This window comes from Silurus aristotelis (genome assembly GCF_946808225.1).
Source record: "Silurus aristotelis genome assembly, chromosome: 11".
NCBI lineage: Eukaryota > Metazoa > Chordata > Actinopteri > Siluriformes > Siluridae > Silurus > Silurus aristotelis.
This window is the reverse complement of record NC_139584.1, coordinates 25,782,076-25,809,966: the sequence shown is the minus strand read 5'-3', so window position 1 is coordinate 25,809,966 and position 27,891 is coordinate 25,782,076. Positions and strand designations below refer to the sequence as shown.

General features: G+C 38.6%; 2 protein-coding genes and 1 long non-coding RNA gene across 6 annotated transcripts in view; 1 reads left to right on the top strand and 2 right to left on the bottom strand.

The window, feature by feature from the left end:
* Positions 1-27,891, bottom strand: part of LOC310733124 — a 90,856-nt gene that overhangs the window by 29,229 nt on the left and 33,736 nt on the right. The gene's annotated exons all lie outside the window — the stretch shown is intronic.
* Positions 166-22,902, bottom strand: LOC310733104 (glycerol-3-phosphate acyltransferase 4-like). Of its 3 annotated transcripts, none has more exons than XM_083554038.1 (13): positions 22,752-22,902; positions 19,365-19,930; positions 16,327-16,396; positions 14,603-14,996; positions 12,512-12,586; positions 12,266-12,355; positions 10,901-10,994; positions 10,669-10,784; positions 8,944-8,999; positions 8,730-8,815; positions 8,067-8,195; positions 4,284-4,363; positions 166-2,272 (listed from the first exon to the last, which is right to left on the bottom strand). In XM_083554038.1, the coding sequence occupies exons 2-13, from the start codon at positions 19,632-19,634 to the stop codon at positions 2,164-2,166; spliced, it is 1,569 nt and encodes a 522-aa protein (XP_083410164.1). In that variant the 5' UTR covers positions 19,635-19,930; positions 22,752-22,902; the 3' UTR covers positions 166-2,163. The 3 variants fall into 3 exon arrangements, 2 of the variants coding, with proteins under 2 accessions (XP_083410164.1, XP_083410165.1); XR_014535623.1 differs by lacking the exon at positions 166-2,272 and adding an exon at positions 2,333-3,557 and having other exon boundaries at positions 4,021-4,363; XM_083554039.1 differs by lacking the exons at positions 19,365-19,930; positions 22,752-22,902 and adding an exon at positions 17,286-17,406.
* On the top strand, positions 17,443-27,891 carry LOC310733116 (C2 calcium-dependent domain-containing protein 4C). Of its 2 annotated transcripts, none has more exons than XM_083554067.1 (2): positions 17,443-17,636; positions 25,434-27,891. In XM_083554067.1, the coding sequence occupies exon 2, from the start codon at positions 25,443-25,445 to the stop codon at positions 26,577-26,579; it is 1,137 nt and encodes a 378-aa protein (XP_083410193.1). In that variant the 5' UTR covers positions 17,443-17,636; positions 25,434-25,442; the 3' UTR covers positions 26,580-27,891. The 2 variants fall into 2 exon arrangements, with proteins under 2 accessions (XP_083410193.1, XP_083410194.1); XM_083554068.1 differs by having other exon boundaries at positions 17,443-17,640; positions 25,438-27,891.

The following is a 27,891-nucleotide window of genomic DNA, read 5'->3' as shown; positions in this document are numbered from 1 at the left end:
TAAATACAATATAAGGCATACATATGAGTATTTATTATTAATCTGTTAAATCAACCTTACTTTCTATGGAAAAGCTGCCATCAAAGTCCCTGTGTATGAGCTGTACCATTGGTCTAAACAGAAAAAAAATGACTGACATGACATTATACATATGACAGACTCAAGTAAACTTTGTAAAGTTTTTTTTTTTTACTAATTTCATCCATAGACATAACAAAAGCGCTAAATCTTGTATATAAGAAGGAATGAGTGGTACAGATTGAAAAGTTAAGCTGATGAGAGAAGGATTTCACCCGACAGCAGTTAAGTCACTGGACGCACGAATGCAAATAATGCAGCCGAACCAGAAAACACACTCACCTTCAACAACATACGTTGACACGTACAGACAACTTGTACATCCTACAGTTCCTTCCTGCATTTAGCGTTCAACTTTATCCCAAATGAGTTCTTTTTCACCTTTAAACATATTCTTAAATTCATCCCGTCTCAGAGGGATCGCAAGATCTCTCCACACGGTGTGTCACTGAAATCTACCTTTTGCCCTTTTTTGAAAGCCCTGATGCTGAACTCTTTAATAGTTTACATGGTTGAGACTTTATTTGTGTGCACTTTGGATCAGGGCCCACATAAAAAAAATAAATAAAATAAAACGGGTTCAACAGGATTCAACTAGTACGGGAACATTTAGTAGTATTCAGCTCAGAAATGGATGTAAGTTAATGTAAAGTATCAGTGTGCACACATTCATAGCATCTTCAGGACAACTTCATGGAAATCGAGCATTTTTTATTTTTTACAAATATGGCAGTAGAATCTTTTCTGAACAATGACCATTTCTAGATCCGGATGAATTCAGAGTACAAAGTTGGCGATTGCTTTGCAATTCCTTGAATTCCTAGAGCGTGCGCACCTCATTGAACTTGCTGCCACATGCCTCATCGATAGGGTACAATAAAAACAAGGTTGTCCAAGTAAAACTCAGACAGTTCAGACATTTTTCGTCAAAATTTCCACCTGCATCTACAGTACATGAGCACAGACAAGTATTCGGACATTTAAAAAAAAATCCTGTTTACTGTCTGAAATAGAACAAAGACAGCGATTAGAGAAAGTCACACTGCAGTCTCTTCATGGCTTGTAATACATAGTATTCACGAAAATATAAACCTGGACCTTCAATAATGGTTGAGTAAGAAATAAAACTCAACAGGGCTTGCTAGTATATAAAAATAAATCAATAAAAAAAACGCTATAAAATAGCGGTGAACATTATACTACAGCAATTTGCCTACAGTTATAATGCAACATCTGTAATTACAACTAATTTTGTGTCATATTCGCAAGACGAGTCACGTCATAGCAGCAATACGGCATGGATAAAACACGTTTCCGTCACCAGCTTCTGTTTATTTGATCTTTATTTTGTACTGAAAAAGCCAAAATGCACAGCTTGCTGTGTTGTCCTGAAGACTTTCTTATGGTTGAAAACATCTTGAAGACTTTTTTTTTTGTTTCTGAAACAGAGCGTCCATCATACAAGTCCATCCAAATGAGTCGCTGCTATTAAACGGGTAACATATTAAAACAAGCACACTAATATAAACCAGTGATTTTAGTTGTACCCTTAAACCACTGTCAGAACTCCTGTTGTTTCTAATGGACCAATCAGAATTGAGAGTTCAGTATGTCCTTTGTACAAATTACAATATTATTTGGTATTAGCTCACTGTTTTATTGTTGTTTTTTTCCTGTATACAGCTACAGGATCCATTTATTCTTAAAGTTTAAAAAACTGAGGGAAATGTTATAATAATTATAATATAAAGATGCGAATTTAATCAAAATGGATTAACACACCTTAAACAAACCACAAAACAACATGTCCTGCTGTTACATGTGTTGTTTACGAGAGTATTGGTAGCAACAATTTGCCGTTGAGAATGTGCACTTGGAGACCTTGCAAAGTGGGCATGTGATCAAATTAGGTCATAATGCAGCATGCTGTTTGGAGAGTCAAATGTAATAAGTGAAGTAAGTGACTGATACAAACGTATTCCTTAGAACCTCCAAGATGTGACTCATGCCGCAATCCTGATGTTTTTATTTAGTATTTTTTATGATTCGTTCCTGTCCAGTCACATCCGCCATCTTCCTACTTCATCAGGAGCGACTGCGGTCTTCGTGAGTTCCCACCAAAATCTTGCTGTACAGTTTCTGTTGCTCTTCTTTAAAGGTGTCCTTCACTTTGCTGCGCTTTAAGCCACCGTCCCTAAAGGCATGGTAAAGGAATGGAGAGAGTGTATAAATAAATATATCGAAATGTGGTTCGGGGTGTGAGATTAGCTGTTTATTGTGCCAGGTCCATTTATTGTTTGTGATTGTATATACAGTAAGTGAAATATTTATTTATTTATTTCGAACTCATTATGTTGATATTAGATTGTTGACATCACAGAATTAACCTTTACCATTGAAACCTCTTCACCACCATGGGATAGACAAAAGAGCTGGACAAGTGGACACATTTTTTAGACCTGCACAAGGCTGGAATTGGCTATAACACGATCAGATTGTTGCCTTGACTGTATGTTTTAGTTCATTGTCATACTGAAAGACCAATCCACCACCTATCGTCACTGTTTTGGCTGAGGCCAGGATGTTCTCATCCAAGATTCTACACTGTATGGCCCAGTTCATGTGGTAAAGTCTTCCTGTACCCTTAGAAGAAAAACAGCCACAAAGCAGAATGTTTCCTCCTCTATGTTTGACAGTGGGGATGATGTTCTTGGGGTCATATTCAGCACTTCTCTTCCTCCAAACACGGCGAGTCGAGTTGATGTTTTTTTGGTCTCATCTGACCACATCACATACTCTTAAGCATTCTCTGAATCATTTGGTCTGTTTATTTGCGTTTTTGCGGAGAGAGACATTTGTGTGTTACCAATGGTTTTCTTGGTGACTGTGGTCCCAGCTCCGTTAAGATCATTAACAAGCTCCTCACATGCAATTCTGGGGGATCCCTCACCTTTCTCAGAATCATCTTTATCCAATGAGGTGAGATTTTGCATGGAGCCCCAGAGCGAAGGCTTATCTTGTATTTCTACCATTTTTGAATTATCGTGCCAACAGTGGTCACTTTCCCACCAAGCTTCTTGCTGATGGTCTTATAGCCCATTGCAGCCTTGTGCAGGTCTTCAATCTTGTCCTTGACATCCTTCGACAACTCTTTGGTCTCGCCCATAATGGTGGAGAAAGGACAGGACTAGGACAGGACTAATTTGGGTGTATAGGATTCAGAATTCTTGCTGGTTGGTAGGGGATCAAATACTTATTTTACTCGATCAAATACAAATGTATTTATATTTGCGTTTATAAATATCAAAATCTAGTGAAACATCTTCCCAGAATAGTGCAGGTTATTATAACAAGAAATAGGGAACAAATGGGCAGTAAGACATAAAAAAACACATACCAATCTTATGGTCATGTGTCCACAAAATTTTGTCCCTATAGTGCATACTGGGCTCATTGCATTTAATTGCACAAATGTCAACCTTAACATAGAAATATAAAGTTCTAAGTCCAGGAAGAAAACCACTTCCCTTTATTTAATTTTTTTTTAATTATCGTGAAAGATTTCACCATTTAAACATTAAATATATAAAAGGTCTCATGACATGTCCCATTTGCAATGCAAAAACATTCTATCTACAATTGCAGGTTTTTAAATAATGTATTCATAAAGCAATGAATATTTCTAAATCTATACTTTTTGTGTCCATACTGTGTATAACAGCGCAATACATCTATCTATCTATCTATCTATCTATCTATCTATCTATCTATCTATCTATCTATCTATCTATCTATCTATCTATCTATCCATCCATCCATCCATCCATCCATCCATCCATCCATCCATCCATCCATCCATCCATCCACCCTACCAATCCATCCATCCATCCTACCCATCCATCCATCCATTCATCCATCCATCCATCCATCCATCCACCCTACCAATTTATCCATCCATCCATCCTACCCATCCATCCATCCATTCATCCATCCATCCATCCATCCACCCTAACCATCCATCCATCCATCCATCCATCCATCCATCCATCCATCCATCCATCTATCCATCCATCCATCCTTCCATCCATCCATCCATCCTGCTTAATTTGCTCATCATTAACCACATTAACCATAGTCACAATCTCCATTTTACCAGTGAGTGTTTTTGGTAAAAATTCTGATTTTGGAGTGTAGTGCACACTCACCACAGCAGGTCCACCAAGCCGCCCTGTCTGGCGATCGCCGCTTTAACTCGGTTAGCGAACTGCACTGCATCCTCATCCTCCTGTTAATACAAACCCACAAGGCGAGTTTAAAGACATTTATAAGATGTCGATGGCCGAGAACTTTCATTTGCTTTCACAGCGGTCTACACTAAGCTCACTGGTGAGTTGTTGCTGGAATAAGAGTATCTGTCATAATTAAGCTTTTCCTCAGTTGTTGCCAGACTGGTCAGGGTGACAGGAGTTCACTGGCTTTCTAATGTCTAAAAATATTTTCCACTGAATGACACTACTTATCTTCTCATCTCGTTTTAGGAAAACAGAAACAAGTGTCTAATAACATTCTATATAAAGGACACATTCCACAAAAGAGAAAGTTACACTCGTACTAGACTGATCATTCTTCCATGAACAGATCAACATACCGTATTTTATCTACTTTTTTCCCACGCTTTGAACCCCACGGCTTAAACAACAAAGTGGCTAATATATGGATTTTTTCTGGGTTTCCTGGGTTTTCCTGGGTTTCAAAAACCTGAGCCCCATAACATTAGACCAATGAAATTGCCGAACGGGTTTAGGTGAATCCTAAATATGGATAAGGTTCCTCTGACGTTTGACCTGCCACTCACTCGTACTGTCAACAGGAAATGAGAATCATTCGTCACGCTCAAAACATCCGAGCATGAAAAAACGCGCTTCACCTGTGTTCTGAGCTGCACGGCATCGGGAGAAAAGATTCACCGATGGTGATTTTTAAAAGCACGACAATGCCAAAAGAAAAACTCCCGAGAGAAATTGTTGTAAAAGGAAGGAGGAAGACAATGAACAATGACTTTCTTGGTAGGCTACTGTTTAGATACGAACCGTGTAACAGACACTGTCTTGCGTTAAAGCCTGTGTAAAGTTCATTAGTTTCAGTGTAGACACGCGGCTAATAGACAGGTGCGGCCTATTTATGTTCAAAATAAAAATTTATGTCAAATTCAGTGGGTGCGGCTTATATATGGGTGTGTTTATTAGTCCCGAAATTACAATAATTAGTTTTACTGTTAAAGAATAATAAAGACCAACCCATTAACAAAACACACTGAATGTAATGCACATGGACATTAAGGCCATCAGGTTCTTTTTTTTTCTCTTTTTCTCTTAATCTCTTTGTTTATTGTTCTTTTAATGCAATGCCAGCATCAGTGGCTTTTTTAATGTCAGGATCAACGTACTGTAGGTATAACGGGACATGATGGCAGTTTACTGAGTGTTGACTGTGGCAAAATTCGGTAGTCCCTCATTTTAATACTCAGTAAATATTCCAGTATTTTCTTTTGTGATACAATTCTGAAAACTCTGACAAACAGTATGTATTTTCTGAGTGGAAAAGCTGTCTTGTGTTTTTAAGAGTACTGCAGTCCATTAATATATGTTTGATGGTCACATGTACGTTTTGCAGTCATCACATTTTGGGGGTTCATCTCCATTTACACGAAAGCCTGGAGTCTGGAGGGTCGAATACGGCATCTTGTATATATGATCTGGCCGTGTCTGGATTCAAAATGGAAGTTGAAGATTTGTCTAGTTGGGTTGATTTGATGTTATCTGTGCACTAGTCTCATACTGTTTACCACTTTCTTGAGTTTTTTATTGGCTTAAAGTCTGATAGCTGGATTTTACAGTCTGTGATTCTCATTTTGACGGCTTCCTGGCAGCAATGTATGCCTGTTCATTGTCATAAAAACCCATGTGGCATCGTACGCAGCAAAAAAGGATGTTATCATTTTGACTCTGTAGGGAGTCCACTTTAAGTAGAATGCTGGCAATTATGGGATGTTCAGTCTTTGGGATTCAAGTGTTTGTAGGGAAGATTTTGAGTCTGTGCAGATTATTAAATGCTGTCATCGAGTGCTCTTTCTCTGCTCCAGAGATAGGAGAATGGCACAAGCTTCAGCTGAGAAAATTGACCTTTGCCCAATAATACAGATACCATGTTGGCAAAGGTCTAAAGTTCGGAATGTGATTAGGTTTATCCAATCATTTTATATTTAATGCGCATGCGCTTGTTTAGTTAAATTGTATATCTATCGGTAAGGTAAAGTGTTCTGTGAGGAAGCAAAAATGTAGTTTAGTTTAGTTTCTGAGTTTCTGTCATTTTCTGACTCTGTCTTTTAGTTAGGCTGTCATAGCCAGTCTTGTTGGTGTCCCTACTTGCAATCTGTTCAATGACACAGCACAAAGTCAGTACTATTATACAACAATAAGGGCACTTATTAATTCATGTCTTCTCTCCCCCCCCATGTGGCCATGTGGCACCAACCTGTTAATGATTATCTTTCAATATCAGCACACACCAATATCTACAACTAATAAACCAAATAATTAGGGGACCTGTTCTTCTTCTCCTGGACAAAGTTGGGGTGGCAGCTTTAATTTAGTACTGAGCACATATCACGTAAACTGTAGGAAATGTATGGAAAATTGTGTAAAGAAATCACAGTCTATCATAATCTATAATAAACTGTCTGTTGCAATGGTGTAATTTAATGATTCATTTCTTGTTGCTTATGTTTAGATTAGTGACACAGGCCTAAAAATGTGCCACTCTGAATGTACTCGTCCCATAAGACTACATATTCACTATTAAGTAGAGAAGTCAAGTCAAGTCAACTCGAGTCAAGTCAAATTTATTTCTATAGCGCTTTTCACAACAGACATTGTGTCAAAGCAGCTTTACAGAATTTTAACAGTTAAGGTGAATGGTGTGCATTTATCCCTGATGAGCAGCCGTGGTGACTGTGGCAAGGAAAAACTCCCTTAGATGCTATGAGGAAGAAACCTTGAGAGGAACCAGACTCAAAAAGGGAACCCATCCTCATTTGGTGACATCAAGAGTGTGATTATAGTCTTTAAACAATACACCAACACTGGAGAGTGAGAACTAACATGAGCACTGGAATGTAAGATTATGAGTAATGTTCTTTCTTCAGTCTTTTACAGTCATTTGTGGTTATAAAACTAGGAGCTACTGAGCACCCACAGAGTGCTCTATATACAGAAGTTATTGTGTATGTGTTAAAATGATATGTAAAATTTTTATAGTTGGAAAAAATGTATGGTATTATCAACAAGAAGGCTTTTTATTTATTTTTAACTGTAAAAACCAAACGTTTAACATATGTAAATAGTGTTACATCTTACTGATGTCACATTCATGCTGGCGGTGGTTGGGGGTTGCCATTACTTTCTCTTTAATTTTCATTGATATGCCTCCTCTAAGCACCAAAGCTCACAGAAAACTTCTTAAACAATAAAGGTATTCGTATGCATTTAGCTGGGAATTAGAGTTTTTGTAATCCAATGGAATTATATTAGCCACAGAATACCCCCAATAAGTGCCAAATCATATTGTAATACATAGTTTCCTTTGGGTCTCAATGTTAAGGAGTTTACCGACAAGTGAAGAAAACTAAATCATTGGAAATTTTTTTCCATTACGATATTCAAAGTGAAATGAATTTGGCTGCTGTGGTTGTCTATTTGCTTATGCTTTCTGTGTGCCGATTTGAAGAAGCATTAGCACCTGTGGACTCATTTGCATGGTCACATGCAAAGCCGGACCTCAGCTTCCAATCTGTGGCGGACTGAGTCGGGATCCATGGTCTGATTTGAGTACCGAAAGAATGAATGCAAACAAAAGGTTTGCCATGCAAGTTAGTGCGTCCTAAATCTGTGTGTGTATGTGCATGTGTGTGTGTATGGGTTGCTGCTCACCTGTCGCTTCATGGGCGGGAGGTACCACACGCTGCAGACAATGGCCCAGCTGCTCATCATGTGCAGGAGATAATTTACCATGCCAAACTTGCTGCTGTTCCAGAAAGCGTCTCCAAAACGAGGGTCATACTGCACAAAACAACATAATAAGCAATATAATTGAGTGCCCCTGTGCACAAAGCCAGCTCCATGAATATATAGTTTATATGGTTGGAGTGGAAGATCTTGAGTGGCCTGCTATAAAGCTCTGACCTCAACCCTGTTGAACACCTTTGGGATAAACTGGAACACTGACTGCACCCCAGACCTCCTCACCCTACATCAGTATGTGACTTTACTAACACCATTGAGGCTGAATGAGCACAAATATCCATAAGCTCATCAAAATTGAGTAAAAGAGCATCCCAGAAGAGCGGAGGTTATTATAACAGCAAATGCAGACTAAATGTCGAATGGGATGTTAGAAAATCACATACTGGTGTCCACAAATCTTATAGTGTAACTCTTTACAAGCTGGGTCAGATGACTGGAAAATGACATGTATTATTATAATAATAAAAACTGTTATAATAATAATAATTATTATTATTATTTTTATTACGTTACAACGGTGCACATTCCAATGTACTGTTTCCTACATCTGCAAGCTGCTGAGGTACAGACCTTGATAGCCACTGGGTAGATTGTTGAAGCGATTTCGAAGCTTCCCTTCTTAAACATCATCACAGACGTGTTGTTAATGCAGGTACCTACCAACAAATTTCAACAAACACCCATGAATCAATCTAAACAGCAAATATCTCAAATAAAGCGCATGAAAAGGCGTCCCTGAAAATTGATTTTTAATTCTGCAAATTCTGCAAATTCATACTCTCACCTTCAGGAAAGATGAGGATGGGGAGTTTGCTCTTGTCCTCGACATGATTGCTCAACCTGCAATGAAATGCTAAGAATTTACATCTATTAAGAACGTCCCTTAAACCATAGAGAAGATGGTATTTTGGTACCACGATTGAAGCAGCAGTGTCATAGTGACAGTTCTTTTACATAGTTTAAAAGCAAGCAGAAAGAGATACAGTAAATAAATGTGGGATTTAAACCTGTCAGAGAGGCATTTGTTTTGTTTTGGTTTACATGATTTACAAATAAAAGATAATCAGATCTGTTATCAACATTTTTTAAGTGAACTTGGGCTTGATGAAATGCACAAGCACTTAACCCTTTAGTCGCTCTGCCGCTGTGACACTCTTGCAATGTAGGACTGAGGTACTAGGAAACTTTGTAACTATGGCATTCTCCAATGTAATGTGGCACTGAGATACTATAGCATTGAGCTACTGTAGGACTGAGTTACTGTAATACTGAGATACTGTAGCCATTAGGTGCTGTAACACTGAGGTACTATAGCACTGAGGTAAAGCAACACTGCGGCACTTTAGCACTGAGGTAGAGCAACACTGAGGCACTTTAATACTGAGGTACTGTAACACTGAGGCACTTTAGCTCTGAGGAAGAGCAACACTGAGGCACTTTAGTACTGAGGTACTGTAACACTGAGGCACTTTAGCTCTGAGGAAGAGCAACACTGAGGCACTTTAGTACTGAGGTACTGTAACAACGAGGCACTGTAGCACAGAGGTACCGCAACACTGATTCTGTGGTAGTACAGTACTGTAGCACTGAAGTACTGTAGCCTTGAGGTACTGCAGCATTGAAGTACTGCAGCACTGAAGAACTTTAGCACTAAGGTACTACAACACTGAGGTACTGTAACACTGATGTACTGTAGCTTTAAGGTACCGCAACACTGATATATTATAGCACTGAGGTACTGCAACACTGATGCTGCGGTTGTACAGTACTGTACCACTGATGTATTATCGCACTGAGGTACTGCAACAATAAGGTACTGTAACACTGACGTACTGTAGCTCTAAGGTACTGCAACATTGATATACTGTAGCACTGAGGTACTGCAACACTGATGCTGTGGTTGTACAGTACTGTAGCACTGATGCACTGTAGCACTGAGGTACTGTGGCAATGAGGTACTGTGCATTCTGACATTGTGGCAGTAAGACAATGTGGCTCTTTGGTACTGAGACGATCTGGCACTGAGGCACTAGAAAAATGTGGCTCTGAGATATGGCAGCACTTTGGTACTGTGGCATTTAGGTATTGTGTTACTGTGGCACTCTGGTAGTCTGGCCCTGTTGGACTACAACTCTGAGGTGCATTTGCAGTGTGTCATTGTGGTACAATCGCTGTCTGGCAATGAGGCCCTCTTGCGCTAAAGCACTGTCACACTGAGGTATTTGGCTATTTGCTATATGTGCTAATAACAAATGCAAATTCTGAACTGCCGAATGTGTATAACACCAAGTGGACTCTTCGACACTGACACATTTTGACAATTACATACTGTGGCACACAATGCCCACAGTGTGCTTTATTGCCACAGTGTGTAATTGTCAAAATGTGTCAGTGTCGAAGAGTCCACTTGGTGTTACTCACCTGGCAGTTCAGAATGTTGAATGTTCCATTGTGAACACAATGTTTGCACTAGTACACTTTAGAGGCAGCCGTTGTGCTGCAGTATCACCTTTTTGCCACGAGATGGCGGTCTTTGACTTCAGAGCGTTCAAACCAGATGTGTGGACAAGCCTTCACCATGGACCTCTGAATAACTCCCATCAAACCTCCATGGATCTGCCCCACCTATGACACAGAGACTACTGTATTACTCCATCTGAGAATTGCACCATTAACACAACTTTTGCAAGCAGGCATGTATGCACTTTAAAACACACAGACACACACACACACAGACTCACCATTGCATAACATCCGTCACTGGCTAGTATGAGGACATCGATAGGTGACGTGTGGTTTGCTACGCAGATACCTCCGTTCTTAGGCTTATTCTCACTGAATGATGCACACAGACACACACAAACACACACACACACACACACACACACACACACACACACACACACACACACACACACACACACACACGCACACACATATACAAATCAAGAAACAGTCTGCACTAACAAAGTTATTTTCCATAGAGATACAGAGTTTGGATCCTGTCCCTTTCCCAAAATCTCCAATAAAAATAAAGATAGCAATAACAGATTACAGATAACAGGAGGGACATTAGGGAAAAAAACAACAAAGTGTCCCAGAGAACATCAAGATTCAAGTAAACGATACGAAGGCTGCCCAGGCGCTCTAAGACGTCTCTCAATGTATTCCTCGATAAAAAAAAAAAATAATCCGTCTGAAGCAGCAGAATTCCTCTCATAGCTTTCATGCTAGCACAAGCTTCAAAACGGTTCATTTATCTTCCCTATGCAGCAGTTCCTATGGAACTGTTTTAGCATGTGCCAGATTTCAATTATAGCTACAGTGTGTAAACAAACAAAAAGGTTTATTGAGGAAACGATTTAGTCAAATGTACAGTATTATATTGGCTATAGTGTGCCTGAGCTGCTGCTGATCCTGTATCCTGTCAGGGTCAGCGATGGTGAAAAATCTGTGTTTATGAGTCACACGTTACCACAGTCTAACGTCACACTTCAACTTTAGACATAAAAAAGTCCAGCATGATGGTGACAGAGAGGATCCACAGAGTCAGAATGCAAGAGAGTGTCAGTGAGTAAAACAACCCTAACCCCTAACACTTACTATAGCCAGCTAGTGACTGGCTTTTTTTTTTAACTAGCCCTTTTACTTTTTTCTTTTTACTTTGACCTTTTAATCCAAATGTATGTAGCATGTATTACTAGCATGTGGCTAGTAACTGATATGAATGAATTTTCATGTTGTGATAATATTATTAAGAGAACCATTAAGCCAATATTTAGGGAGCTATCTGACAATTTCTTCAACAGGACAGACAGGATGAAAGAAAATCCATAAATCAGAGGGCTGGAATCGGATCTTAGTCAACAAAAGCATCCGCTATTGCCTGGAGCCTAATTTAATCCAAGCAACACAATCAATTTTAATAAAAAACACGCATGCTGATCAAATTAGATTTGACCTAGAGGCCGTGCAGAGATAGGTGGCACAGTTTGAGCTGGACAAGTGAGTAAACATGTCATAACTGTTAAAGAAGTGCCCATGAAAGAATTAAATATTATAAGAATTATATATATATATATATAAACAGACTCGTGTCCACTTACGTGTGATGAAAAGTGATGATTGCAGTCAGTGCTCTTACACAAACTCGGTAACACATCAAATGCACTTTTTCGCTGAGCAAATTCTTCATCCTGCACAACCACATTACACCTTATTGTTAACAAACAGAGCATATGAAACTTTAATCGTTAACAAGAAAAGAAACATTATTATTATTATTTAAATTATTATTATCCGTCATTAATAAACTATTTGTTGTAAAATTTGTTGTTATTCTTTTTTCTTACCTCCCACTGGGCAGAAATCCGACTAGGGTGGTGAGGACGACCAGCAAGGTCACGCCTGTGATGGCGAGCGTCAACCTGAAAATCCATTAAATCAGATATAAGCATTAAGTATTCCAAATACTCTATAAAGATAAAAGTTTGTAGACACCTGACCATAAGATTTGTATGTGCTTTTTGAACATCCAATTCCACATTTAATCCAACATTTTGACTGGTGGATGCACCAGAAATATTGGATGTTTAGGCAGTAGTAGAGGATCGAAGAGAGCATGGTGAACTAGATAATAATTTCAGTTATTTTAAAACTGTAACAGCAGTCAAAGTCATACAAACAAAATATATAGCACAAGCTTTTTATACTTTAGCTTGCTACAGTACATAGCTCAGCACTTCTGTCCTGTAGCTACAGTATCAGTTACTGGTTACTACATTATTCTATATAAAGGTGCTTGTTAAGCAAGAGAGGTCCGAAACCGGTAAATGTTTCTTGTGACCTCACAAACTAAGCACATTTTTCACAAAAAGCAGGCCTAATACTAATAATACTAATAATAAACTCAAAATAATCCAAATCAAACATTGGGGGAGGAGCTAACCAGTAAATCACCCCAGCGAAAAAAACTCTGAAGTGGAGGATCTTAATATAAAGGGATCCAAAAGATACTCCAGCCAATAGAGTGCATATAATAGAATGTAGGTTAAGGTCATGGGCCAGGCAGCTTCCAGTCTCACTAAAGCCTCACGCAGCCCTGAGGAGCAGCAGAATTAGCCCGGAGTTAAATTCGTCAAAGTGCAAAAAGCTCCAGGGGGAATCGAAGGAAATGTGTGTGTGAGAAGTTTTACTTCAGCTACATGTTTCTTTCTGATACTGAATTAACTGAGTTTATACTCATATATCCTGCTTGTTTTTTATATTATATTAACATGTGTTTTCATTTACATTGTGATTCTAAAAATGGGCCTAAAACATCCAAATGTACATTTGTCTTTCATCAACTGGGGCGAGTGAAAATGCTACAGTCTGCAGAAGAAACAAATCTCCTCATGATTTGTATTTCGATTATAAAAATGATAGAATGAAGCTTCTAGCTCATAAAAACGACACAACCTGATCCGTGTAAGATTTAATATTCAACCATCTTTGGGATTATTGCCCTGGACTACAATTCCATTACATGACTAGGTCACATATTATCTTAAGACTCAAGCTTCATCTCATGCTTACGCTCAGGCTCAAGCTTAGATGCAGGCTAAAACTCAAGCTTAAACTCACGCTTAAACTCAGACTCAAGCTCATGCTCAAGCTTAAGATCAGGCTCAGGTTCAAGCTCATTCTCAATCTAATGTTCAGGCTCAGGTCAGGCTCAAATTTACACTCAGGCTCACACTTCGGTTTAGGATTGCTTTTCTTTATGATTGAATTTATATATGTAGTTATTTTGTGTTTCGTTTGTACTGTTTGTGTTATTAGTTTGTGCAGTACAAATATATTCTGCACTTGCATCCACCTTTGCTTTAATTCCACAACAGCCAAACACAGAGTTACAGGAGTCCCGGATCATTGTGTTTATCAGGATTCTTCTGTCTACACAGACTACACTGCTGAAACACACACAGCATGCTTACTAAGGGTGTAACACTATGACCTAATATATTGTCATGGGACAGCAGGTCTTGTGATAGCCAATTGCAGCTGTATTCTAAAACTTACACCACACAGGGCAATGACAGTGTTTGAATACCAGAAGTCACAACTTGAGACAACACGTGACACATCACGTCACAGTCCTGGCTTTGACCTCACAACTTCCAGCTCTAGATTTATTAGTAAGATTGATTTTATAAATTATTGCTTTAAAATTATATGTCAGCTTTTCTATTAGGAAGGCCTCAAATTTTCCACAAATGTGGTTCACAATTAGCAGTTTTCTACATTGTGAGATGTCAAATATTCAGTTTTCTGAAGCTTAATGCTTTCTTTAGGATTGTTGTGAATTAATTATTTGTGTTTTTTATGTTGGTATTGATGTTGGTGGTAGTTGAGGTGGTTTTTATTGCTGTTGTTATTACTGTGCTGTTCCTGCATCACACCTGAGAGGTAGCAGGATGCAGTAGCGGATGATCAGGCCGAGTCCCCAGAGCGCCGTGAGACGTGTGCTGATGTGTCTAAAGTTGTAGTTGCTGCGCGTCAGCAGGTTCCATGACTCCAGTTCCTCGGCTGTAAAGCGTTTCGTCACATCGTCATCCACGATGCTCTCGATGCCACGCCGGCAGAAATAGAAGACGTCGGACACGGCGAACTCCGAGGTGGAAGGGGAAGAACCTGTGGGTGAGGAGGAGAAGGAGGAGGAGGAGGAGGAGCCTGTGGGCAAGGAGGAGAAGGAGAAGGAAGAGGAGGAGGAGTCATTCAGGTCCCGGCTGCTGCCCACACGACGGATTTCTTTAAACTCCTGCTCCAGAGAAGTGGGCTCTTTAGCTATTATGCCTGAAAAAGAAACATATTTCATCAAAATGAGAAAAAAACATCAGAAGTCTTCCATTTTGCATATATCAGCTATTAAAGTTGACTGAATCCTAAAGAACAAATCATTAATTGAAAGCTGGCATGATGTTTATAAGCTACATGTCCATGGGATAATATCAAATAAGAACAATACAGGGGCCTAAAGCAGAGCCTTGTGGGACACCCTGTTGTATATACCATACCATGATGCTAGATAGATTGGCTATATCAATTGCCCCTTGGCGTAAATAAGTGTGTGTATGTATGTGTGTGTGTGTGTGCTTGTGTGTGTGTGTGTGTGTGTGTGTGTGTGTGTGTGTGTGTGTGTATGGTGCCTTGCAATAGACTAGTATCCTATTTTCAGTGTATTCCTGTGTATTTGCTTAATGGGTTCCAGGGACAGACTTTGGATCCACCCTGACTCTAAAACAGGGTGTAACAGAGTGCTTCCTGATTCATGATTCAATTTCCCCAAAATCAATTATTGATAAACTCAAAAAATGCACTTATAATATTCCCAATATGTTAATTTTGGGAATAAGTTTTTAGCCAAAAATCTAATAAATAATATCATTTATAAATATAATATAAATATATAATAATATAACTATTTAAAAAGCTTTTCTTCTATATAAAGTATTTCCAGCTTTCTTCAGCACTTTTTGTCATATCAAGACTTAAAGACTGCTTGAAACACCTCATGTAACCTGTTCAAACCCTGAACAAATATGTCTAAACAATCAGGCTATGAATAAGCTCAAATAAAGTTCAGCAATCAAACTTGCAAGTGCTAGTTCGCTAAGAATCGGTGTGTGATCGGAAAGTTGTGAATTCTTATCCCAGCACTGCTAAGCTGCCACTGCTTGGCCCTTGAGCAAGACCCTTAACCCTCAACTGTTACATAGTTATATAGTATAAACTCTCCTGAGATAACTGTAAATTGCTCAGGATATTGGTGTCTGCGAAATGCTAGAATCATAAATGTACCGACAGACTTCGAATTCACCTCACCTCACCTCCTATTCTGGTGTTTCTAATCCAAAAGAAGCTGTTTTCATTCCTACTAAAACCCTGCAGACGTGACGGATTTGTGTTCAGTGCATTAAGCCCACAGTCGTGAGTACACATCAACTCATCCATCTAAGTGTACAAACTTCAGACACCAGTCAAGAGACAACACCAAAACAAACAAAACTCATGCAAGCAGATTAGCATGCAGATCTACGGGCAGGCGGCGTGGAGACGAGCACAGCTAGAGACGTGACAAAATACACAAACTTTAAAAAAAAACGAATACAAAAAAAACCCTTACCATTCGTATAGGGTTTGTACACAAGGTGATTTTTCTCCTTGGCTCCTCTTTCGATCCGCATTGTGGCCCACTGGGGGAAGGAAAAAAACGAAACACATCAAACTGGTGCTGTTTGCAAATGTACCAACGCGTACGATCGTGGAAAATGTATAGGAATGAATAGTTTTATATATGAAAACCTGTTTTGCATTGAACAATAATTTGATTAAATTATGTTAATGAATTAAATACACTATATGAACAAAAGTACTGGGACACCTAACTGTCCCAGCCACATGTGGTTCTTTTCCAAACTGTTATCGCAAAGCTGAAGGCAAAGAAATGTACAGGGGGTCCTAAGGGGATGCAGTAGCATGAAATTTTCCATTTATTTGAACTAGGAGACCCAAACCTGACAAAGCCCCTGGTTGGAGTGAAAGATCTCCTCCTATAGAGCTCTGACCTCAACCCTACTGAACACCTTTGAGATGAACTGGACTCCTAACTGCACCCCAGGCTTCCTCACCTCACCTGCATCAGTACCTGACTATACTAACGCCCTTGTGGCTGAATAAGCACAAATCCTCACAAGTACACTCCAAAAAAATTTAGTGGAACATCTTTCCAGAATAGTGGAGGGAAATATAAGAGCAAATAGGAATGTGGACTGTGATGCTCAAAAAGCACATACCATACTTATGACGAGTTGTTTACAAACTTTTGGCAATATAGTGTATATGCTATAGGACAATCTTTAAACCTTTACAATGATCAAAAATGCTTATCAAGGATCAAACAGTCCTTTATCTGTACATGTAAAATGTTTTTCTAAAAAAACTACATACAAATGTAATGCTGTGCTGACAATTCTGGTCTGAATAAGCCATTCAAGACAAATATAGAATAGGTTTGTTATCAAGAAACGAACGTGTATCAACCCATGATGGGTCCTGGATGTTACTCTAAAACATAGCACCTACCTATCATTGTTGCAGACCCAGTACATGCCTTTCATGAGAAACGGTAATCCCTAATGCCTCAATGGGATAAAGCGACTTTGCTCATCCACACTGCCAAACAAGTGTTCAAGAATGTTCTGAGGAACGTGACAAACAGCTCATGGTGTTGACTTCGAGGATCTGTGGGATGTGCTGGACAAACAACAGTCCGATCTGCGGAGGCCCCACCTCACAAACGTACAAGACTTAAAGGATCTGCTTGCTTAAGACTTGGTCGCAGATACAACAGAGCACCTTCAGAGGACTTGTGGAGTCCATACCTTGACAGGCCAAAGCTGGTTGGTGGCACAAGGAGGACCAACACAATATTAGGCAAGTCTTTAAAGGTTATGGTTGATCAGCATGTGTATCTATGTGTGTGTGGGTTTGTGTGTATATATATATATATATATATATATATATATATATATATATATATATATATATATATATATATATATATATATATATATATACACACACACATATGTTGGACCATGATTTGACAGGAGGACAAACAGTGTGAGATGATCTCTTCAGAGTGCTGTATTCGAGAAGTGAAATTCTAAACGCTGTATTCAAGGAGGCAGCCATTCTAATAACTGGTCACTGAAGCATGTGCTATGCAGAGCAGGAAAAAGAATGAATCATGCTACAAAAGTGTTGCTTTCCTTCCTTTTTTTTTGTTTTTTCCTCTGTTCAAAGTGAACCCTTTTGTTTGGAACAAACCTTGGTCTGATGTTCCTCTGTTCCAGACGAGACAAGCAGAAAGAGACTTGCATAAGCATTTGTGTAAGGACACGGGTGCTTGCGCAAGAGACTGGAAAAAGTGGGTGTCGAAAGGGGTGTGTGTGTGTGTGTGTGTGTGTGTGTGGGTGTGAAGGAGGGAGAGAGATCGAGAAATCCCAAGCCTGTTAAAATGTTCAGTAGCATTAGAAGAGAGGCCCCTCTTGTCCTATTCCTGTTCTACCCATTCCATCTTTCTGGGGTTTTTTTCTACTTCTTTTTTACATCTCACCATCTGTCTATGCAAATTTAGATACATATTATAACTTTTATAAGCTACTTACTCTTTAATGCCAACCAACCAACTAGTCTCTATTTAGCAGGTAGCATCTCTCAATGCCAAATTATAGTTCAGCAAATTATAAACAAATTACAATTATTACAGCAAATGAAATTACTATATACAAATCAACCAAGACATGCATTTTACTCCTTCATTTTTACACTTTCATGACTTTAACAACTATAGAAGTGAACTAAGACTACAATGTTTCCGAATGAAATATTCATAATGATTTCTTAAGCAACAGGATGTACTGTTTTGTAATTCCTCGGGGATGGAAAAATGCAATTGCTTGTCTGAGAACATTTGTGGGTACGGACTGTCTGTCAAAGGTTTTGGAATGATGCAACAGAAAAGCATTTGCCATATCATTTGTAGCTGGTGATGCTTAATCCTGAGCATTGGCTGTGGATAATAAGTGTTCAGGATGGTATTACTCATACTGTAAATCAGAGTCATACTCTAGGGCATCAAATCCTGCATTCCTCTATGTCCTAAATCAGCAGCAGTTCTAAAATGGTTATAGCAATGGTTTTTATATGTCTCAGAAAAATAGCACACTAGACAAAAACCCAACAGATGCATAAAACAGACAAGCGGAGTTGCTGGAACCACTGTTTCTCTCCAAATTAACGAGAATCTGCTGATACATCTCAGTAGTCAGTAGGTGACTATCAGGTGTTCTCCAAATGATCTTTAGAAAATTTCATGATGAGCAATGATGTAAATTCCAACTAATAAGGACAACATTTAAAGACTTTCATTCTCTAGATATAGAATATACCAAACCGGATTCCATTTCGGTTTTATCAGCATATGAAATAAACAAATTTCCTAATTCTAACAAAAAATTTTGGTTGATAACCTCCAAAAACCCCTACCACAACTCCCCACTGTTCCTCATTAATCACTAACCTGTGGTAGTTTTCCCATTATTCATTCACTTATCAAAAACATGATTACCCATTTTCCTGGGAGCTCTCAACACTTACCTCGAACACCTTGAGCAGTGCATTCATGTATAGCCGCCGGATGCCAAAGGACAAGCCGAATATCGCCGGCACAACAATGAACACCAGCAACAGAGTAAACCACACGGTGAACGAGATGCCCAGCAACATGCACAGCAAGTTGTCAAAAGGAGACACAAACGGACCCATTTCTGCAAACTTGTTCAAAAATCCTTCTGTTCTTCTTAAAAAAAGTAAAAAAAAAGAGCAACCGATCAAAGGCAGTTCAGGGAGTTGGACGATCCATGCCATGTTCAGTCTAAAATAAGAGTAATGGCTAAGGATAGAGGTGTGTAACTGTGCCCTCTTCTTCAGCTATGTCGTCTTAGCTTCTGCCATCACCAAAAATAGCCTCCAGTGTCCACAAGGGGTTCGTCTTGTAATCACAAGCTACCATTTCTTGCAAATTGTATCGCACCTCTTCCGTTGTGTAGCACCTCCCACGATAAAAGGTCATTCATGATTCGTTGATGGCAACAAAACTTCGGAAAACTTTAGTTGTCTTTAAAAAAGAACGTCTTCGTATCCAGTCTTTTATCTTCTTCTACCTGAAAATGACAATTCATCTCATTACACAGTCATGAATAACATGTAATATAATAAATCTGAAAGACTGTACATCAATTAAATGTATGTATAATCTGTTAAATACATATTATTATCATTATGTTTTTTGTAAATCTGCATGTATTCCAACAATTTCCAAACTCAAATCTTAAAGATATTTTTTGGTCAAAATGTACAAATATGTGTATGGAAATTTTTTTCCATAAAACAATATGTATGCAGATTTTTCAGCTTTGAATAAAGTATAAAGGCTAAAGCCAATACATTCCAATTATATGCTTCAGTTGTGTCCAGATCCAAAATGTTTGTTGATTGTGGGTTTTGGTGAAACTTTGGGAAATTGTCGCATTTACATTTTCAGAAAGTCCATATAAATCTAGCTCAATATACCTGCACCAATGCTTGGCGATATCACTTCAAAACAAACATGTTTCCAAACAAGCATGGTCATAATGAAGTGGAAGTAAATAATTATTTGAAAAAAACTTCCAGCTTTCCAGTACAAACCCACAGTTTGGGAGATGAAACCTAAAGTCTGTAAACCTGCCAAATAGTCTGTACATTTGGGGTACATTAGGATGGCACTATTTGAAAGTATGAACCAAAAGTATGATCTCCTATTAAGGAGAAAGTTAAAGGGGGAAGTGAAACCCTCGGTGGAAGTGAGAGGGTTAATTTCCCAGTGTCTCTGGGGAATCTGAACAAGGAGTTGTTTGAGTGTGTTTCCTCCCACAGTACGGGTGTAGGAGAAGATCTGCTGCACTAACATAAATCTGGCATTAGTGCTGCTGATCCACAGAGCTCATATTGTGATACACAGGCTGCTGCATGTGGACAAACACATGAATATCTATGCGTTGTCTGACAAGTAAAACTAGGGCAATTGTCACCCACAAATTGTATATTCTCAGCTTTTTGTTAGCTGGCTCTCATGAAGTAGCCATTGTTACCAACTTTGTGCTTTTGTCCTTAGATTTGTAGGCTTTATAGACCTCTTCAGCAATGACATTTTGAAAAAGCCTACTGACAGTTTTTGTGACTTTTTGCACATATTAGCAGTCTATACGGCTCTTTAATTTATTTACATTTATGTCATTTAGCAGATGCCCTTATCCAGAGCGAACTACAAAAGTGCTTTGAGTCTCTAGCAATGAATAAATCTACACTGGAATGCTGGATTACAAACTTGAGCATTATAGTTTTCACAGACCCTTCACTGATTAACATTTATCCCAAATGGCCAACCACAGGTCATCGTTTTTCAAACAACCAATCACAGAACACCATTGCTTTTTTTTTGCTTACCAATTACAGACCAACTTTCTTCCTGATGCCTAATCACAAATACCCTGGTTTTAAATGGACACAGCTCATTCTGGTCCTCAAAGACTAACCACAGGACAACACTGTGCCTAATGACCAATCACAGATCACCATTTTCCTGCAACAACCAGATCACAATTGTTCCATGTACAAATATTTTTGTCTTTCTTGGGGACACTGATTATTAAAAATCAAATGCTTAAAAATCTGATCTGAAAATAAACGTTGCATTTATATAACATAGAAGAAGTTCCCAGTTCAGCGGTTTGTCCACTTTCCCAGTCTTTACATTGTGATTCCTGGTTTCTTGATATCAACAAAGAGAATAAAAAGCGGGTAGAACTGGTGAATAATCAGCAGTTTATAACCACAGATGCAATAATGAAACTTTTCCTGAGGACTACCAAAAACCTACACACTATACATTTTCAATATGCAAATAACTGTTTCAATCCAATGCATATGCAAATAAGCCGGCGCCATCATCTGAGTACTGCTCGCAAACTTTTTAATCAGCAGGAGATGAATTTTTTGCTTTCTGTCTTTCCCAGCCTCACTCAAGGATCACAGCCCCTCTTATTTACATGTATTAATCTGGCAAGAACTTTCATTCTATTGAGATGAGCAGATGATGTTCAAGGTACCCATCAGTGCCGAGGGGTTTCGAACTCCCAACACTACCTCCAGTGTTTTTTTTTTTTCAACATTTCTCAAGGATCACATCCCCTCTAGTTTTACATTTATTTGTTTGTCGAAAACAAACAATGGTTAAGGATCCAAACAGTGCCACTGGGTTTTGATCTCCGAACACTACCTTTCCCTAGGATTACAACCTTTCTAACTAACATGTATTCATTTCGCAAAAAATGTAATCCCATTGAGCTCAGCGGATGATTATCAAGAGATCCAACAGTGGCACTAAGTTTTGAACCTCCAACACTGCCTTTCAGCATCTTTCCCAACATTTCCCATGGTTTATAACCCCTCTAATGTACTTGATATACAATAACTTGAATACAGTTTAAATTGACTGAGCTGAGCAGATGATAGTCAAGGAAACCTACAGTGCCAATGGGTTTCGAACCCCCAACACTGCCTTTCAGTGTCTTTCTCGACTCACAACCCCACTAATTTGACATTTATTCATTTTTCAAGAACTTTATACAGCTTAGCAGATGATGGGCAGGGAACCTAAGAGTGCCACTGGGTTTCTATTCACTGTAATGCACAATGTGAGCTATTTTTCAGTTTATGCAGGTATTCACTTTAATCACATTAAAGAACAGTGTAGTTAAGCAACTGTTCCTGTTAGATTTGCAGATTATTCATATCATATCTTAGTTCCTCTTAGATCATAAGTATCACTGTAGTTACCGTTAATCAGATTATAACCCTGTTTAATAGCAGTGTATGTGATGTGATGTGACATAAACATGTCCTAAATTCAGATTGCATTGTAATAATGTGTTATATACTCACCCAGGTGTCTTAAACACGACTGTCAAAAAATCAATGGCTGTCGCTCAGTTCTGTCCATATCTCTATTCCGCTGGACATGCCCACCGGTTCCACGCATTCTTTCCCATCCGTATTTAGACAAACAACGCCTCCTGGATCCTGACTGGCTAAAATCGAGGGGCGTCCTGCAATATGATTGGTTAAAAATAAAACCGTCCAATTGAAAAACAGTTCAGGAGCAGGATGTTGGACGCGTGGATCTAAATATGAAAACTGGTGTAATATTGTCCTCTAGTCGTGAATAGTGGAACTGTCCAGCTGTTATAATATACAGAAACCATCTCAGCAATTCTAATGGTTTCCACTACAAACTACCATGCTACCCATTAAACCCATTACCAAATGATGTTAATTACATCGTGTGTTTGAGTGCATCATAAATATTTAAAATCAAACCAAAGAAAATATAGTTGAAATATTTTGGATGATTTGGGTCCTAATGGAGTCCATGTTAACACCGTGTTATATTCAAAATGTCAAAAAAAAAGTTCTATTGGTCCTTAATGTTATTAAATAAGCATTACATACCACCATTAGAACGAAATCCATTTACAAGTAGAGACCCCCAGGGACCATTACAGTTTCAATTCATATACAAACAGTTGAAAAGGTTTTATGAGGGGAAGCGGATGCTCAGTGGATAAGATGTACTTCTCATCGGACGGTCATGGGTTCATATCCCAGCACCACAAAGCTGCCCCTGCTGGGTCCTTGAGAAAGACCCTTAACCCTCAATTGCTCAGCTGTACAACTGAGATAAATATAAGTCCCTCTAGATAAGACCACTGCCAAATGCCATAAATGTAAATGTAGGATTTTTTTTTTCTTTTCAGCAGGTTTTTGAGAAACTTTTCTACTCACCATGGTTGTAAAGAGTTACTATAGCCTTCCTGTCATCTTTAATTAAACTGGGCTTTTTATTAATTAATTATAAATTAGGGATAGATAGATAGATAGATAGATAGATAGATAGATAGATAGATAGATAGATAGATAGATAGATAGATAGATAGATAGATAGATAGATAGATAGATAGATAGATAGATAGATAGATAGATAGATAGATAGATAGATAGATAGATAGATAGATAGATAGATAGATTGTATGATGTAACCTATTTGAGTTTTTTTACAGTCTATTTATTGTAAACCACCTACAACTATTACAATAGTTTTCAATGTCAGGCCAAAGAGATTGGGCTTCCCATACTAAACAGTGGTTTCTCTCAAGGTATCTACAACCATGCTAGGACTTAGATAGTTATTTCAGCAGAAATTAAGAACTACCCTAAAGAAGCATTATAAAAGATACACATTATTCTGTGGCTAAGAACCCTAGCCCTTTTCTTCTCAGCAGTCTTGGTAGAAGTGATCTGAAGCAAGTTGTTTTGAATCACAGCTAGACTATAAACAGTGCAACATAGAGAAAATTCTAAATGTATGAACATTGTAACTGGCAGGTGTATAAAGACACCATGTGTCCTGATTGGATGAATGTTGGTGCTGCACACTGTTGTGATTTTTTTCTTTATACATTAAAATGGCAATAAGACCACAGTTTCCCATGAATATGCGGACTATACAAATAACTATAAAATAAATTGTAATCAACCACATCGGTAGTCATGAAATAATAATAATTGGTAATTACCTATTTAAATAGACATACATTTTTAGGAAGAATCAATCAATTACAAATAAATGTAAAAAAAAAAATCTGCTCACCTCCATCTGCTCAATGGTCTGAACAAACCAAAATTGCAAAGTTGCACTTGAAATACAGCTCACCTACACAAAGACAATGCTAGAACCTTCCTATTTGACTTGTCCAAGATTAGCATTAAACCCTAGAGCTCAGGGTTCAATCTCAACAGGTGGTGCTTATACTAGATCCATAAGCTCTTTGAAGGTCAAGAATGAGGTCAGTGTTGGCCTTTAACAAGGAAAGTCAGACGTTTAAACCACGTTTGATGTCACTCAGATGTCTGTGGGATCTGAGATCAGATTGCATTTTTGGGATAATCACTTAGTTTGGCCAGATAATAAAAGAAAACTGATCTGTAGTCAGGTCTTCATGGAGGTAGATCAAATAAAAGGTTGACAGCGGAGGCGGGGTTTGGGGTGGAAGATTTTACTATGATTGGCTGTGATGGAGTTAACACTGAGGAGTGTTCAGATTTCCCAGAATATAAATACATCACACAGTAACCCACAGTGTATACCTGCGAAGATAAATACACTTGGTTAGAAATTTATTCACTTGGCTCCTTCAACGCGGTAAGAGCAAAATATTACATCTTGCTAACAGTTTTTTTGTATATTTGTACAAATTTACAGTTGCTTTGAATAAACAATGGCGATGTGATAGGATAGTATTTAACTTCATACTTTAAACCTTGGCTTCTTTTTAAATTGTATGACTTATGTAAATGGTGTGAGAACATATTGGATAATAACTGTAATGTACTTTATATAATATCAGCATGTGGTGTTCCAAAAGAAGTCCATTTCTACTATGTTTTTTTCGTCATCCAGTTCATTCTAAATGTTCAAGTTCATGTGGCATGATTTTTTTCATGTTTCACTTTCCATGAACTTCATTAGTTCCTATAATCTCATTAATTTGTTTGTTTCTTTTGTAGGTAGACAGGATGTGGATACTTCGAAAAGTCCAAGAGCGTGCCGAGTGCCTTCCATTGGAGATAAGCCAACTTGTGGGTAAAAACAAAGATGAGATCTCAGCCAAGGCGAACCTTCTCAACAAGCTCCACAGCAATGTCCTGACGCCAGACAAAATTCCCGACTTCTTCTTGCCACCCAGGCTGAGCAGATGCTCTCTAGTTGCAGTTGAGGGCATCGTTTTACACTGTCTTAGTGAAACTGATGCTAACTGCAAAAAAACCCAACCAGTTTTTCAAACAAATTCTGACACAAGCACTACAGTGTTGAAGACAGATAAAAACAACAACACCAGGGTGGTGACGAGAGGCCAAATAAAGCCAATTCCGTTTTCACTTAAAAATTACGAGTCTGGTTTTTTTGAGAGTCCAAACACTCGGCGCAAGGAATCATTGTTTCACTCTGCACAGTCCAGCTACACACTTGAGAGGGTGGCCCACAGGCCAAATCTGCCTTTTATAACGCTGCTTAAAGTGGGCAGCATGGAGAGTGACACCAGTTCTTCTGCTGACTCCTCCCCTCACAACTCACCACTCCCGATCAGGAGCAAACATGAGACACGTTTATCTTCGAAAGAATCTTTTCTTAAAGATGATTTACTGCACTCTAAAAACACAATCAAATTCACAAGAGACAGCCATCTTGCTCAACCTGCTGCTTCAACCTTAGCTCCACCTTTTCAATTCACCTTGGACATGTTGCATTGTCAGGAATGCCTCCATAGCGAGCATATCCTACTCCTCCCACGCAGGGGATGCATTCATCTCTCGGCCTCTCATGCCAGCGTGGATGGGGAGCTATCCACCATTCGAATTCGTATAATCTCCGTGGAGGACCTGCGTGAACCAGGTGACCTCCGACCACTGAACTGTGGTCTGACTTTGAGCCTAAGTCCAGGCAAGCTGCAGCGGCAGCACAGCGCTATCATCAGGAATTGCCGCAACCCCGTGTTTAACGAGGACTTCTTCTTCACAGAACCAGAAGGAGAAGAGAAAGGGATGAGGAACTTTGCAGTCAGGGTCAAGGTGCTGGAGAAGACCTCTGGTCTGAGAAGGGCTTTAGTCCTTGGGGTTATCGTCAAGCCACTTGCTGAGCTTCTAGCACTCTAGTAGCATTACTAGAAATCTTTCCATCACTATGTAAATAACATGATTTTGATAATTGGATCATTTTGACCTGAGAGTAAAATGCAATGTTTAAAAAAAAATTACCAAACAAGAGTTAGTATTGCTGACTCACAGTTTCTCGGTCTCAAACTGATCCTGAGATTGGGTTAAAAAAACATATTCTCGCATGTGTGCAATCAAATTCTATAATTGGGTTAAAAAAAAACATATCCATAGTGTTTTTCCACCATGTGTCCAGTGTTTTATCAGCATGTGGCCTTGACCAGGTAAAAGTGCTTACTGAAACTGAATACAGGTAGTTGTCGACTTACAACCACGATTGGGACCGACAGACCGGTCGTAAGTAGAGTAGAGTAGGCTATATGTACAGTACTGTGAAATTATGCCGGAAGCTGGAACGCACTGTCGTACGCCGCGGCTAGCGATTGTGATCGTAAGTTGCATAGGTCGTAAGTCGACGACTACCTGTATTAAATGAATGAACGAATGAATGAATGAATGAATGATTAACCTCCAATTTGTAAGCATGTTCTCTTCCATACAGCAAATTTTGCTCATAATATATTACAAGTAAGACAGATGAGGATAACATATACAGTCTACAGTAATCCCCCGTTTATCGCGGTGGTTACGTTCCAAAACCGCCCGCTATAAACTAAAAAACCAAACCAAAACCCCTAAAAGGTTCTTTTTTATTAATAAATGTATTATTTCAACATAAAACTCCATAAAAACAATTCCCTATAAGTTTTTTTGGTCTATCGTGCTAGCAGCAAGAGACTGGGAAAATGCAATGCAATTCCGCGATAAACCGAGACTCGCACCGTGGTAAAGCGGGGGATTACCGTATTTTTTTTTCATGGCAAATTTTCACATACGGCAACATTAATCTGATACATAATCCTAGGACCTTTAATCAGAATTGATATCATTAATAGTTTCATTGACTTTGTTCTTCTTGTTGTGTAAGGTATGTTGCGTTTTTGTACTGATGTCTAATGTATTTATTTGTAAAGGGTCATACAATATTTATTGCGAAGTATCAAAATGTAAACGTGTGCATATCCCGTCATGTGATCATTTAAGTAAAACAAAGAAAAGCATTAAAAACTAGAAGGTTTATGTACATATGCATAGCTTTGAAGAAATATTATGATGTCACAATGTGTTTGAAGAGACTATGCACATTATACTGTTCATGCTATGTGATTATGACAGATTTGATTGTTTGTGTACATAAAAAATGATGTGTATTTTGTATGTTATGAAGACCATTAAAACATTTTTAGTATTA

What these genes read in the sequence shown, in the direction of transcription:
- LOC310733104 (XM_083554038.1), bottom strand. Translation starts at nt 19,634, where the DNA reads ATGGCATGGATCGTCCAACTCCCTGAACTGCCTTTGATCGGTTGCTCT. An exon ending in TGCATCCTGCTACCTCTCAG is followed by an intron (nt 12,587 to 14,602) that starts GTGTGATGCAGG and finishes ATGGATTTTCAG; the next exon opens with GTTGACGCTCGCCATCACAG. An exon ending in TCTACCCAGTGGCTATCAAG is followed by an intron (nt 8,196 to 8,729) that starts GTCTGTACCTCA and finishes TGTTTTGTGCAG; the next exon opens with TATGACCCTCGTTTTGGAGA.
- LOC310733116 (XM_083554067.1), top strand. Translation starts at nt 25,443, where the DNA reads ATGTGGATACTTCGAAAAGTCCAAGAGCGTGCCGAGTGCCTTCCATTG.